Source organism: Rhea pennata, chromosome 38, assembly GCF_028389875.1.
Source record: "Rhea pennata isolate bPtePen1 chromosome 38, bPtePen1.pri, whole genome shotgun sequence".
Taxonomy (NCBI): Eukaryota; Metazoa; Chordata; class Aves; order Rheiformes; family Rheidae; genus Rhea; species Rhea pennata.
The window spans coordinates 81,244-94,862 of record NC_084700.1 but is presented as its reverse complement, the minus strand read 5'-3'; the positions used below and the strand labels follow the sequence as shown (position 1 = coordinate 94,862).

The 13,619-nt window shown below is 71.2% G+C and overlaps 3 protein-coding genes across 7 annotated transcripts in view; 2 read left to right on the top strand and 1 right to left on the bottom strand.

The window, feature by feature from the left end:
* LOC134153034 (RNA-binding protein 4B-like) overlaps nt 1-9,182 on the top strand; it is a 33,857-nt gene extending 24,675 nt beyond the window's left edge. The window contains exons 2-4 of one of the 5 annotated variants that reach the window (XR_009961099.1): nt 3,859-4,281; nt 8,186-8,375; nt 8,801-9,182. Coding sequence is in view for 4 of the 5 variants with exons in the window: in XM_062598830.1 (XP_062454814.1) it covers nt 3,870-4,281; nt 6,839-7,530 (1,104 nt within the window). In the remaining variant the exon portion in view is untranslated. Of the gene's footprint in view, nt 1-3,536; nt 3,568-3,858; nt 4,282-6,838 lie in introns of those variants that run through there. The other 4 variants (XM_062598830.1, XM_062598831.1, XM_062598828.1 and 1 more) reach the window with 4 other exon arrangements.
* LOC134153033 (putative nuclease HARBI1) lies at nt 253-3,137 on the bottom strand. Its single transcript, XM_062598827.1, has 4 exons — nt 2,988-3,137; nt 1,298-2,022; nt 486-865; nt 253-344 (listed from the first exon to the last, which is right to left on the bottom strand). The coding sequence occupies exons 2-4, from the start codon at nt 2,010-2,012 to the stop codon at nt 333-335; spliced, it is 1,107 nt and encodes a 368-aa protein (XP_062454811.1). The 5' UTR covers nt 2,013-2,022; nt 2,988-3,137; the 3' UTR covers nt 253-332.
* Nucleotides 9,183-9,414: 232 nt separating the features above from the next.
* ZNRD2 (zinc ribbon domain containing 2) lies at nt 9,415-12,727 on the top strand. The gene is made up of 4 exons (XM_062598872.1): nt 9,415-9,450; nt 9,830-9,981; nt 10,643-10,727; nt 12,322-12,727. The coding sequence occupies exons 1-4, from the start codon at nt 9,435-9,437 to the stop codon at nt 12,657-12,659; spliced, it is 591 nt and encodes a 196-aa protein (XP_062454856.1). The 5' UTR covers nt 9,415-9,434; the 3' UTR covers nt 12,660-12,727.
* Nucleotides 12,728-13,619: the final 892 nt, after the last annotated feature.

Sequence of the window (13,619 nt, the reverse complement as noted above, 5' to 3'; positions counted from 1 at the left end):
GGGGTGTCACCAAGGCAGGACAGGGCACCCGTCGCTGGCACTGAGGCCGCAAAGGGAATGTCGCTGGCTCCTCCCGACCCTGCCGCCCCAGGTCCCCGAGCGCCGGAGGCTTCCCGCTACGGCTCGCCCTGTCTCCGTCTCCCCAGCGTGGGAGCGGGGCATGGCTCCCAGAGGCAGTGAGGAGGGGGGCTCCGCCTGGGCAGCTCCCAGCCCCGGTGCAGCATCCGCGGCAGCTCTGTATCCGCAGGAGGCCTCGGGGCGCCCCGCTGCCCTGGGGCTCCTCTCCCCAGCGGCTGAGGGGATGCGCCGAGTGCTGCCTGCCTTCCTGTCCCTCAGTCACTAGCCTACAGGGTGGGGGGAAAGGAATCAGGTTTATAAGCGGAGCCGGGTGCCCCGGCTCAACGCTGGGATCCAAGGGTGCCGGGCCGCCGCTTCCCGGCATGCCGGGAGGGCTGCGGGTGGCCCTAGGTGAGGCTGTCCTTGACCTGCTGCACGATCCGCGCCCGCACGGCCCGGGCCTCGCTGGAGATCTGGACGTAGGGAGTCTGTACGGGCAGGTCGGGCTCAGCCTCGGCGCCGTCGGGCGGCTCGGCGCCGTCGGGCAGCTCCAGGGGCATGCGGCGGCTGAGGGCGATGTTGTGCAGGATGCAGCAGGCCAGGAAGATCTGGCAGACCTTCTGCGGGGTGTACTGCAGCGAGCCGCTGGCCTTGTCCAGGCAGCGGAAGCGCATCTTGAGCAGGGCGCAGGTCTGGCGCAGCGCCGCCAGCGCCTCGTGGTGCAGGGCGTTGTAGCGCTCCTCCGCCGGGCTGCACGGGAACAAGATGGGGGTCATCAGCCACGTTTTCAGCGGGTAGCTCCGGTCTCCTGGGGACAGGGGAGGAAGAAAGGAGGTGTAAGCACCCGCGTCCCCACGTTGCCGCCTCTGCAAGCGCTGAAACCTTCCTGGGAGATTAACGATGCTCCCAGAGCTTTTGCGGCCGGGAAGCGGCAATTGCTCCACGTTTATCTGCCCCTCGGGTGCCTGCAGCTCTGGGAACACTGACCTGGCGCATCCCAATCCAGCCAGAGACACCCTGGCCCTGCTGCAAAGGGACCCGCGGGCCTCCCCGTCCCGTCCCGTCCCGCTGCAGCCGGCCGGGTGGGCTTGAGCGGGTCAAGGTGCCGGTCCGAGCGGGCTCCGTCAGTGCCGCCGAGGGACCCGTGCGGATGGAGCCGCAGGCAAAACTGAGCTCTGGCTCGCTGCAGCCGCTTGTGACCGTCCCTCCGCAGCCCGGCGGCGGCGTCGCCCCGACTCACCCAGCAGCCAGGCGCCGTCGAGCCGGGCGCCGTCGAGCAGCCGGGCCAGGGCCGAGTTCTCCAGCACGGCGGCGTTGGGGCAGGAGCCGGGGTACTTGGCCACTACGTTGGTGATGGTGCCGCGGGCGTCGCACACCACCTGCATGTTCATGGAGTGGTAGTTGCGGGCGTTGCGGTAGGCGAGCTCGTTCTCAGAGGGGGCCCGCAGCGCCACGTGCATGCTGCCCAGCAGCCCCAGCACGCCGGGGAAGGGCCCGGCCGGCAGCCCTGGCGCCCGGCCTGGCGCGGGGAAGGCGATGTAGCGCGCCGCCCGCCGCTGCAGGGCCTCCAGGAACTGCGCCAGGCAGTTGGACATGGCCGACTGGCTGATGCCGGTGGTGTCCCGCGTGGCCGTCTGGAAGGAGCCGGAGGCCAGGAAGGTGAGGGCGGAGGTGACTTTGACGGCCACGGGCAGCGCGTGGCTGCGGCCCGTGAGGCTCTCCAGGTCGGAGCCCAGCTCGCTGCAGAGCCCGGCGATGGCGGCCTTGTCGAGGCGGTAGCGCCGCAGCACCTGCTCCTCGCTGAGGTCCAGGAAGGAGCTGCGCGCCCGGTACACCCGGTGCTCCGGGTAGAAGCGCCGGCGGCGGCCTCGCTTCCGCCGCGCCCCCGCCGCTGCCGCCGCCGCCTCGCTGCTCCGCTCCCGCACCCGCCGCAGCAGCAGCACCGAGTCCGACATGGCTCCGCGCCTGCAGGTGGGAGGGAGGACGTCAGGGCACGGCTGACCAGGGCCGGGGGGCAGGAATGGGGTCGGAGGGGGGCAAGATGGGGGGCAGGAATGGGGCCGGGGGGCAGGATAGAGGTGGAGGAGGCAGGAATGGGGCCGGGAGCAGGAATGGGACAAAATGGAGAGCAGGAATGGGGCCAGGGGGGCAGAACAGAGGTGGAGGAGGCAAGAATGGGGCCAGGGACAGGAGGGGGGCAAGGTGGGGGGCAGGAATGGGGCCGCAGGAGGGGGGCAGAACAGAGGTGGAGGAGGCAAGAATGGGGCCGGGGACAGGAGGGGGGCAAGGTGGGGGGCAGGAATGGGGCCAGGGGGGCAGAACAGAGGTGGAGGAGGCAAGAATGGGGCCGGGGGGCAGGAGGGGGGCAAGGTGGGGGGCAGGAATGGGGCCAGGGGGGCAGGACAGAGGTGGAGGAGGCAGGAATGGGGCCGGGGACAGGAGGGGGGCAAGGTGGGGGGCAGGAATGGGGCTGGGGGGCAGGACAAAGGTGGAGGAGGCAGGAATGGGGCCGGGGACAGGAGGGGGGCAAGGTGGGGGGCAGGAATGGGGCTGGGGGGCAGGACAGAGGTGGAGGAGGCAGGAATGGGGCCGGGGGGCAGGAGGGGGGCAGGAGGGGGGCAAGGAGGGGGGCAAGGTGGGGGGCAGGAATGGGGCTGGGGGGCAGGACAGAGGTGGAGGAGGCAGGAATGGGGCCGGGGGGCAGGAGGGGGGCAAGGTGGGGGGCAGGAATGGGGCCGCAGGAGGGGGTAGGCTGGGGTCGGGAAGCAATGGGACAAGGTGGCGGGACCCTGGGGAGGGTGTTGGCTACGAATGGGGGCGTGGCCAAGGCCGAGGGGCGTGGCCAAGGCCGAGGGGCGTGGCCACCCCGCTGCAGGCCCAGCGGGGCCGGAACGCTCAGGGCGGGGGGGGGGGGAGGGGGCGTGACTCACCTTGGGGGCGGGGCCTCCCTGTGGCGGCGGGGGGCGGGGCTCCGGGATGGGGGCGGTTCCAGGCCCGTGGGGGCGGGGCTCCGCGGGGGGCGGGGCTCCCGGTGCCGGTGAGGGGCGGCGCTCGCCGCGGCCCGGCGGGGCGGGGCGGGGCGCTTCCCGTCCCCTCCCCTGCCCGCTCCCCTCCCTCTGCCCCCGGCACCGACCCGGCTCCGCTGCTCCCGCCGCACCTTCCCCGCCGGGCTCCGCGGCGCCGCCGGGCCCCGCCCCTTCGCCCCCGCCCCGATTGGCCGGCGCCGCCTTCACGTGACCGGAACCTCCCCCCTTCCTCCGGCCCCCGCACTCCACATCCGGGCAGCCGCGCGGCGCAATTGGCCGCCGGGCGCGCGCTCCTCTTTCTTGACGTCAGCCCCCATTCGGCCAATCGTGCCGCGTCGCCTGGACGGCGTCGGCCAATCAGCGGGCGCAGCGCTGCGCGCGGGGCGGGGCGCGGCGGAGGGGAGGGGGCACCGCGGGGTGGAGCTGTCGCCGCCGCCATTTTGTCGCCGTCACCCGTCCCGGCGCGAGCGGAGGAGACGCTGCGGTGAGCGGCCGCCATTCCCCCCCCTCATCGCCTTCTCCCCGCGCCGTCACCGGGCACCGGGGCCCAGCTCGCCCCCCACCCCTGCGGCGGCGGCCGCCTCCGGGCCTCTTCCCCCCCCCCCCCCACGGCATCCCCCCCCGCCACGGTCTGGCGCAGCCCCAGGCCCCTCTCAGCCTCCACAGAGGCCCCGCGGGGCGGATGGGGCCTGAGGCGTCCGCTGCTGGCGGAGGGGCCGGGGGAAAGGGGCTCGGCCCGGCGGTCCCGTGACCGGTTGTCTCTTCCCCGGCGCAGGCTTGGCCGAGATGGTGAAGCTGTTCATCGGGAACCTGCCGCGGGAGGCGACGGAGCAGGAGATCCGCTCGCTCTTCGAGCAGTACGGCAAGGTGCTGGAGTGCGACATCATCAAGAACTACGGCTTCGTGCACATCGAGGACAAGACGGCGGCCGAGGACGCCATCCGCAACCTGCACCACCACAAGCTGCACGGCGTCTGCATCAACGTGGAGGCCAGCAAGAACAAGAGCAAGGCCTCCACCAAGCTGCACGTGGGCAACATCAGCCCCACCTGCACCAACCTGGAGCTGCGGGCCAAGTTCGAGGAGTACGGCCCCGTCATCGAGTGCGACATCGTCAAGGACTATGCCTTTGTGCACATGGAGCGGGCGGAGGACGCGGTGGAGGCCATCCGCGGCCTGGACAACACCGAGTTCCAAGGTGAAACATGAACCGGGGCCGATGCGGCCTTCGCTAGGAATAGGTAGCGCCAGGCTGTGCCCCGAGGAAGCAGGTCAGGTAGGAGAGCAGGGTGCCGAGGATGTCTCTGAGCGCGAGGAGGGGCTGCTCAAGGTGGGAGCTCTGGCTCCAGCTTGTCTCTCACCTGCTGCCTGTGCTAACTGCACCCTGCAGTAGGGAGTTTCTTGAGTGCACATGCGGTGTGGCCTACTCTGTTCCGTTTTGGCTCCTCCGGGGCCTTATGCTGTCACCTGCTCCTTAGGCAGCTGCATTTGAAGCCCTCTGGGATCTGCTCAGCCCCTACCCGGGCAGCGAGGGGCTGCCCCTCCCCAGAAGACAGGGTTATGAGGAAACCTGGAGCTACCCGCAGCATTGTGAAGGGTCCTGTCCTCCAGCAGTCACATACCTGCTGAGCTAGCGCAGATGAGCCTGGAGACACCCCAGGGGGAGATGGCAGGCAGGCGCAGGGGGGAGAGCGCAGGGTGCGGCCAATGGGCCACCAGAGCAGTGCCCTCAGCCTGGTCCCTGGCTGCTGCTGCGGTCTGTTGGGCAGGTCCAGCAAAGGGCAGCTTGAGGGGGGCTGCAGGGCCCCTTGGGGCTCTGGAGCCAGAAGCTGGAGGTGTTCGTGGCCTTTTCTGCTTCCCTGGTAGCACGTGGGGTGAGGTTCAGTTCCTGCCCTTATGCTGCTGGAGGTAGAGAGGGTAATAGCAGGGAGAAAAATCGCTTTTCTAGAGTTTCTTAAACCAAAGAAGCAGCTGCATAGATTTGGAGGCAACCTCTACCTGTCCTTAGGTGCCCCACCTCTCTCCCAACTGGGATCGAACACTGGCCACGCAAAAAATTAGCTCACACTTCCTGTGCTATCCTTAACAGCCCCGTCCCATGAGGCTTCCCTGCACACAGAGATGCCTGAGCCGCATGGATGGTGGTCTGCTGCCGCTGGCCAAAGCCAGCTTCAGTGGCCGGAGAGGGGTGCAGGCGTGGGAGGGGCGCAGGACGGGTGCCGCGGCGGGGAGGGGGGTTGCTCTGGAACGGTGCTCCAGCTCCGGGGGAAGGAGTTACACCCCCAGCTCCTAGGTAAGAACGAGGCTGCCAGTGCCGAGAGCTGTGACCTGAAATCTGCTGGCCAAACGCAAGTGCTTTCCCCCAAAACGTGCGGGAAATAGTTCCCTTGGGCTTTGTGATGCAGCTGGGCCTGGATGGAGCTGCAGGGGCTTCCTCCTCCTGGCCTCGAGCCAGGTCCATGCACTCCCCTGCACGAGCGAGTTTAAAAGGGAAAATTTGGGCAGATGCCTGCAGCAAGCGGCATCTCAGCAGTGCTGCCAGCCCGCAAGCGCCTCTGGGAGCACGAGAAGCAGGGCGCTTCTCTGCGGCGCGAGCCGCGTGGGGCAGGGCTTCCCTAGGTCTGGGGTCTCTGGGAAGCGCAGTGGGATGGTTCCTGTGCTGCTGCCTCCCCTTGGACGCCAAGTCGTGACGGCTCTGGCCTTAGTGGTCCCGTTAGGAAGAGCCTCGGAAGCAGCGGTGTAAACGCCGTGTAGCCGGGGAAGCCGTGCAGAGCTGGCACGCGCTTGTCTGCTCCTGCCCCTCTGAGCCGGACTCGCACGAGCGAAGCAGAGCCCCAAGAGAAGCTGTGTCCACACAGTTCCTCGTCCCGCTTTCCTCCTGGGGCGGAGCGGCCGTAAACGGGCTCCTGCCGGGGCTGTCCTGGCCCCTCCTCAGCACCTGCAGCCCCGGCTCTGCTCCGGGACCTCCCTCGCAGCCTGCTCTCCCTCTTCTTCCCCCCCCCCCCATCGCTGTCCGTGTGGCCCCGATCCGGGGCCACGGCAGGAGGCAGCTGCGCTTCCCGGGGAGCCGAGCGGCTCCCGTGCAGCAGCGCAGCTGGTGGCTTTTCCCTCTGAACCCTTCCGCTTCCCTGGCTCGTGGCTGGGAGGCCGGGGATGGACTCTCCCCGTTGAGGTCCGGTGCGGGAAGCCCTGGGAAGTCACTGTCAGTGTCTGAGCGAGGCGGAATGGCCTGGTCGGTCCCACAACCCTCGCGGGCAGCAGAACGGGCTGGTTTCATTCATTCCCTTACTTTTTTGGATGCCATTTCCCAGGCTGGCCCGTCTCCAGGAGCAGAGCTCGGCTTCGTGCTGGCTCCGAGCGCGGCTCCCCCCGGCTCTGTGTCCCCTTGTGGGTCGCGAGCGGCGCAGGGCATCCGAGCGCGCTGCCCGGCGCCGCGCAGCTGCGTCCGCCGGCGCAAACGCGGGCGGTACCCAGAGCCTCCGTCCCTCGCGGGCGACGCGGGCCTGCCCGGCTCCGCCAGAGCGCGGTGGCTGCCGGTGCGGGTTTGGGCCCGGCTCCGAGCGGGCGCGCGGCGGAGAGCCGGGGCTGGGTGGGCCCTGGCGGCGCCGGGCGGAAGAGCGGCGGCTGCCGGCCGGGCTCCCCTCGCCCCCGTGGAGGGGGCGGTAGGTTCAGCTCTTGCTCTTCTGTGAATCTCTTGCCTTCCCTTTGTGGCCTCAGTTAATTATAGCAACCCTTCTTGCGTCTGTTTCTTAAAGGCAAGCGGATGCGCGTGCAGTTGTCCACGAGTCGGCTCAGGACTGCGCCCGGGATGGGAGACAAGAGCGGCTGCTACCGGTGCGGGAAGGAAGGGCACTGGTCTAAAGAGTGTCCGGTAGATCGCCCGGGGCAAGTGGCTGACTTTACCGAGGCCTATAATGAGCAGTACGGAGCGGTGCGCACTCCCTACCCCGCGGGCTATGGGGAGACCATGTATTACGATGACGGGTATGGCGGAATGGTCGACTACTACAAGCGCTACCGCGTGAGGTCCTATGCGACGGCCTCTGCATACGACGCCTATGCAGAGCAGACCATGGCCCAGTACTCGCAGTACGCGCAGTACTCGCAAGTGCAGTCCACGGCCATGGCCGCCACCACAGCCATGGCCAGTCGCATCCCCACCACCCTAGACCCGTATGATAGAGCTCTGCTGCCGACCCCGGGAGCGGCAGCCGCCGTGGCCGCCGCCGCCACCGCGGCCGCGGCGGCCGCCTCCTCCACCTATTACACCCGGGATAGAAGCCCCCTGCGCCGCACGGCAGCCGCGGCCACCACCGTCGGAGAGGCTTACACTTACGATCGTAGTCAGCTGTCGCCGGTCTCGTCGGTCGCTCGGGCCTCCCTCTACGACATGCAGCGGTTCGAGCGGGACCCGTACGCGGACAGGGCGCGGTACTCTGCGTTTTGAGTCGGAGGTGAGAGCGTTGTGGGTTGAAGGACGCGCGTGCGCACGCGCTGCGGGCGGTCGGGGCCGCCCCGGCGCCAGGTTGGGTCGCGCGCGGCGCTGCCGCTCGCTGGACTCCCCAAACGAGCGGCGGCGGGAGCCCGGCGGCGCAGCGACGCCCGGCCCCGGCTCCGCGGCGTTCCTCGTGGCGCAGGGCTGAGCCGCCGCTGCCAGCTGCTGGGCGTGGGGTTTCTCTGGCCCAGCGGTCGCTCCCCGGGGTTTCTCCTGGGGTTCTTCCCGCCCCAGCTCCGCAGCTCAGGTAGAAACCTCGGCAGTGCGGTGGGGCCAGAGCAGCCTCTGCACGGAGCGGCACCTTCCCGCAGGGCGCTCCCACCTCCGCTGCGGGACACCGCCCTCTCCCAAGGCCGTGGCGGTGCCGGGGCCCCGCTCCCTGCCCCGAAAACGGAGCACGCTCCCCTCCAGGCCCCCGGCACGCGGGCTCGGACGCCCAGCCCGCTCCGGGGCGCGGAGGGCACGTCCCGCCGCAGTAGCGCGGCAGCCCTCGCCAGTGCCTCGCGCCTGCTCCTGGCCTCTTCCTCTGTGCTGGAACAGCCCCGCTGCCTCCCCCGGCCCAGCGCTCGGCCCCGTAGCCCGGTTGTAATAGGCCTTAATCTCCCAGGATGTGACCCCAAAGAGGAAGAAGCTTGGCAGGAAAATCCCTCCCTGAGGAAGCAGCTCTGGGCTTTCCCCGTACGCTAGGAATGGCAGAGACTTTTGCCGCGGCATTGGAGAGCGGCACCCAACGGCCCTCGGAGGCTTGGCGGAGCGCTCGTTCTGGTCCGTAGCCGCAGCGGACGGTGCAGCGTCAGGTTAGACGTGCCCCGGGCCGCCGCCGCCGCCGCGGGTCTCGCCTCGCACAGCAAAAGCTCCTTCCCCCCCACCGCCCCCCGACCGTCGTGCTCGCTCCGCGGCGCCACGCGGCCCCCTGCTCCGGCCCGGCCTTGGGGGGGAGGCGGGAGCGACGCCGGCGGCAAGGCAAGCGCGTCCCGAGGGACGGCCCGGCCCGGCCCCCCCGCCCCCCGCCCGCACGGGGCTCTCCCGGAGGAGGAAGGAGCCCGGCGGAAAAGCCCCAGCGCGCCGGCCCGCCCGGGCGTCCGGCCGCCCCGCAAGAGCGAGCGAGGGAGGAGAGCGGCCGCCGCCGGCAGGAAGCCCGGCCTCGGCGGAGGGGGCGGGCGGGGGGCCGTGGCCGCGGCCCCCCCGCCGGTCCCTGACCCTCTGCTGTGCTTTCTTCCAGGTCGCGTGCGCCGGGGCGGAAGCGTTCGGCCGGACCCCCGCCGCCGCCGCCCGCCGCGGGCTCCGGGGCGCCGCTGCCCTGCGCTTTTTTGTGTGTTTCTTTTTTTCTTTGTTTTTTACGGAGATTCCCGTGTCTGGTCCCACTGTGCCCCCCCCGCCCCCCCTCCCCTTCCTCCTATCCCCTGGCCCCTAATTTAACTCCGGGCGCCCTGCCGGCCCCCCCGCAGGCCCGCTGTCTTCCAGGTAACTCGCCCCCCGGGGCCAGGCGCTGCCGCCCCCCTCCCCCCCCCCCATAGATGCTGTGTCCGTTATGGCTCCCCCCTCCCCAATCCCCCCCCCATTCCCCCCCAGTTTTTCCAGCAAAATAAACGTTTCCCACAGAAGTGCCTCGTCCTGTCGTCCTTGGGGGGCGGGGGTGGCGCCCGGGTCCTTGGGGGGGTCCTAGCGTCCAGCTGAGCTCCTGGCGCGGGGGGGGGGGGTCGTGTTCTTCCCCCCCCCCCCCCCGGGTTTTTAGCGCCGTTCCCGTTACTTCCGCCGCGGCCCCTCACCGGTGGGTGGGGTGGGGTGGGGGGACCATTTCTCAGCCGGACCCGCCCACCCCCTCCGGTGACGTCACTTCCGGCGGGGAGCGGAGCATGGCGTTGAACGCGGGTGCGGGGGGCGACGGCGGCGGCGGGGATTCCTCCCCCCCCCCCCCCCCCCCCGCGTCCCGGGACGGGGCCGCCCCCCCCCCCTCCCCCCCCCCCCCCGAGACGCGGCCACGGCCCCCTCGTGTACCCCCCGCCCCCACTCGCGGCCGCCGCCTCCCCCCCCCGTGACCGTGTCCCCGCGTCCCCCGCGACCGCGTCCCCTATGTCCCCCTGTCCCCCGTGACCGTGTCCGCGCATCCCCCTGTCCCCCGTGACCGTGTCCCCGCTTCCCCGGCGACCGTGTCCCCTCTGTCCCCCGTGACTGCGTCTCTGTGCATCCACCTGTCCCCCGTGACCGCGTCCCCCGTGACCGCGTCCCCCGTGTCTCCGTGTCCCCGCAGGGGCGTCGGAGCCGGGCTGGGAGCCGCCGCCGGAGGCGGAGCGGAAGGTGCTGGCGGCGCGGCGGGAGCGGCAGGAGCGCATCAGCCACGCCATGGGGGAGTACCTGCTGCGGGGGTACCGCATGCTGGGGGAGTGCTGCCCGGACTGCGGGGTACGGGGGGCCTGGGGGCATGGGGGGGGCGTGGGGAGGCGTGTGGGGGAACCTGGGGGGCACACGTGCTGCCCTCCTGCCCCCCATCCTGACCTGCTGCGGGGGTACCGCATGCTGGGGGAGTGCTGCCCGGACTGCGGGGTACGGGGGGCCTGGGGGCATGGGGGGGGCGTGGGGAGGCGTGTGGGGGAACCTGGGGGGCACACGTGCTGCCCTCCTGCCCCCCATCCTGACCTGCTGCGGGGGTACCGCATGCTGGGGGAGTGCTGCCCGGACTGCGGGGTACGGGGGGCGTGGGGGGCAAGGGGGGGGCGTGGGGAGGCGTGTGGGGAACCTGGGGGGCACACACGCTCCCCCCCGATCCCGTCCTGCTGCCCGGACTGCGGGGTACGGGGGGCCTGGGGGTGTGGGGGGGCGTGGGGAGGCGTGTGGGGAACCTGGGGGGCACACACGCTCCCCCCCAATCCTGTCCTGCTGCCCGGACTGCGGGGTACGGGGGGCCTGGGGGTGTGGGGGGGCGTGGGGAGGCGTGTGGGGAACCTGGGGGGCACACACGCTGCCCCCCGATCCCGTCCTGCTGCCCGGACTGCGGGGTAGGGGGGCACACGGAGGGGCAGGGTGGGGGGGAGGCACATGCTCAGCCCCTGCCCGGCCCCCCCAGACCATCCTGCTGCAGGACAAGCAGCGGCAGCTCTACTGCGTGGTCTGCCAGGAGCTGGACTCCGACGCGGACAAGGATGATCCCGGTACGGATGGGGCGGGGGGCAGGGGCTGGTGATGGATAAAGGGGGACAGGGACGGGGATGGGGATGGGGGTCTAGGCCTGGGGCTGGGGCCTGGAGCTGGGGTTGGGATTTGGAACCAGGGACGAGGATCCAGGGATGGGGATGGGGACAGGGACAGGGGTGTGGGGCTGGGGGCTGGGACTGGGGACGTGGGATGGGGACCGGAGACTGGATTTGGGGATGGGGACGGGAATCAGAGAGGGGAACGAGGCCTAAGGGCTGGGAGGGCGGCAGGAATTGGAGCCTGGGGATGGGGACAGGGGATTGGGACTGGGCAGGGGGGCAGGAATTGGGGCCTGGGGCTGGGGACGGAGGTCTAGGGATGGGGGAGGGGGCAGGAATTGGGGCATGGGGCTGGGGACGGGGGTCTGGGACTGGGCAGGGGGGCAGGAATTGGGGCCTGGGACTGGGGACAGAGGTCTAGGGATGGGGAAGGGGGCAGGAATTGGGGTCTGGGTCTGGGGACAGGGGTCTGGGACTGGGCAGGGGGGCAGGAATTGGGGCCTGGGGATGGGGACGGAGGTCTAGGGATGGGGAAGGGGGCAGGAATTGGGGCATGGGGCTGGGGACGGAGATCTAGGGATGGGGAAGGGGGCAAGAAGTGGGGCCTGGGGATGGGGACGGAGATCTAGGGATGGGGAAGGGGGCAGGAATTGGGGCATGGGGCTGGGGACGGAGGTCTAGGGATGGGGAAGGGGGCAGGAATTGGAGCTTGGGGATGTGGACAGGGGTCTGGGACTGGGCAGGGAGGCAGGAATTGGGGCCTGGGGCTGGGGATGGAGGTCTAGGGATGGGGGAGGGGGCAGGAATTGGGGTCTGGGTCTGGGGACAGGGGTCTGGGACTGGGCGAGGGGGCAAGAAGTGGGGCCTGGGGCTGGGGACGGAGGTCTAGGGATGGGGAAGGGGGCAGGAATTGGGGTCTGGGTCTGGGGACAGGGGTCTGGGACTGGGCGAGGGGGCAAGAAGTGGGGCCTGGGGCTGGGGACGGAGGTCTAGGGATGGGGAAGGGGGCAGGAATTGGGGTCTGGGTCTGGGGACAGGGGTCTGGGACTGGGCGAGGGGGCAAGAAGTGGGGCCTGGGGCTGGGGACGGAGGTCTAGGGATGGGGAAGGGGGCAGGAATTGGGGTCTGGGTCTGGGGACAGGGGTCTGGGACTGGGCGAGGGGGCAAGAAGTGGGGCCTGGGGCTGGGGACGGAGGTCTAGGGATGGGGAAGGGGGCAGGAATTGGGGTCTGGGGCTGGGGACAGGGGTCTGGGACTGGGCAGAGGGGCAAGAACTGGGGCCTGGGTCTGCGCTTGGGGGCGGGAACTGGGGACCAGGGACCTGGGGGGGGGGAGAGGGGGGCAGGTCTGGGACTGGGCAGAGGGGCAAGAACTGGGGCCTGGGTCTGCGCTTGGGGGCGGGAACTGGGGACCAGGGACCTGGAGGGGGGGAGGGGGGCAGGTCTGGGACTGGGCTTGGGAACAGCGCCGGGGTCCGGGAAGCGGGGCGGGGGTGTGTGGGGTGGGGGGGATGCGGGGGGATGCGGCCCCCGCTGACGCCGGTGCCCCGCAGCGCTCAGCGCCCAGGCCGCCCTCTCGCAGGCCCGCGAGCACCAGCGGGCCGGGGCGGCGGGGCCGCGGCCGGCGGCGCGGCGGCCCGAGCACTGCGAGGGGGCGGCGCCCCCCGAGCCGGGACCCCCGGCGGCGGCGGCCCCCGCCCCGGCCGAGCCGGGGCCCCCGGAGGCGGCCGAGGTGCTGGCGGCGGCCCGCGCGGCCGTGCTGCGCAAGCTGGGCTGGGCCGCGCGCGAGCTGCCGCGCAGCGCCTCGGCCGAGGCCGGCGTGCAGCTCTGCGCCCTGGTGCGCGCCTGCGCCGAGGCGCTGCGGGAGCTGCAGGGGCTCGCGCCGCCCTGAGCCCCCCCGCCCCCCGCCCGCCCCCCATAAAGGCTCTGCACCCGCCGCCCGCCTGCCGCCGCTCATTTCGGGGTGGGACGCGGACGCGCGCGCGCGCGCGCTGGGGGCTCCTTTTGCCCTCCGCCACGGCCCCTGCGCGCTGCCCGGCCGTGGGGCACGGGCTGTGGGGCAGTTTGGAGGGCTGCGGGGCGATTGAGGGGACGGGGGGCAGATTGGAGGAGCTGTGGGACAGATTGGGAGGACTGGGAGGACTGGGGCAGGTTAAGGGGGCTGTGGGACACGTTCAAGGGCTGTGGGGCTGGTTGAGGGGGCCATGGGGCAGGATGAGGGGGCTGTGGGGCAAGTTAAGGGGGCTGTGGGGCAGTTTGAGGGGCTGTGGGGCAGGTTGAGGGGGCCGTGGGGCAGATTGAGGAGGCTGTGGGGCAGCTGGAGGAACTGTGGGGCAGATTAGGAGGCCATGGGGCAGTTTGAGGGGCCGTGGGGCAAGTTAAGGGGGCTGTGGGGCAGGTTGAAGGGCTGTGGGGCAGGTTGAGGGGGCCAAGGGGCAGATTGAGGAGGCTGTGGGGCAGCTGGAGGAACTGTGGGGCAGATTAGGAGGCCATGGGGCAGTTTGAGGGGCCGTGGGGCAAGTTGAGGAAGTTGTGGGCCAGATTAGGGGGCTGTGGGGCAGGCTGGGGGGGGGCATGGGGTGGCTGAGGGAGCTGAGGGGCAGTTTGAGGGGCCATGGGGCAATTGGGGGAGCTGTGGGGCAGGTTGGGGGGCCCATGGGGCAGTTTGAGGAAGTTGTGGGCCAGATTAGGGGGCTGTGGGGCAGGCTGGGGGTTCTTTGTGGCAGATTCGGGGGCCGTGGGGCAGTTGGGGGAGCTGGGGGGCAGGCTGGGGGGCTGTGGCGGGATCACGGCCCAAGCAGGGCTGCGTGTCCCGGAGGGGCAGTTCCGGCGGGGGGGGGCAGGCGGACGG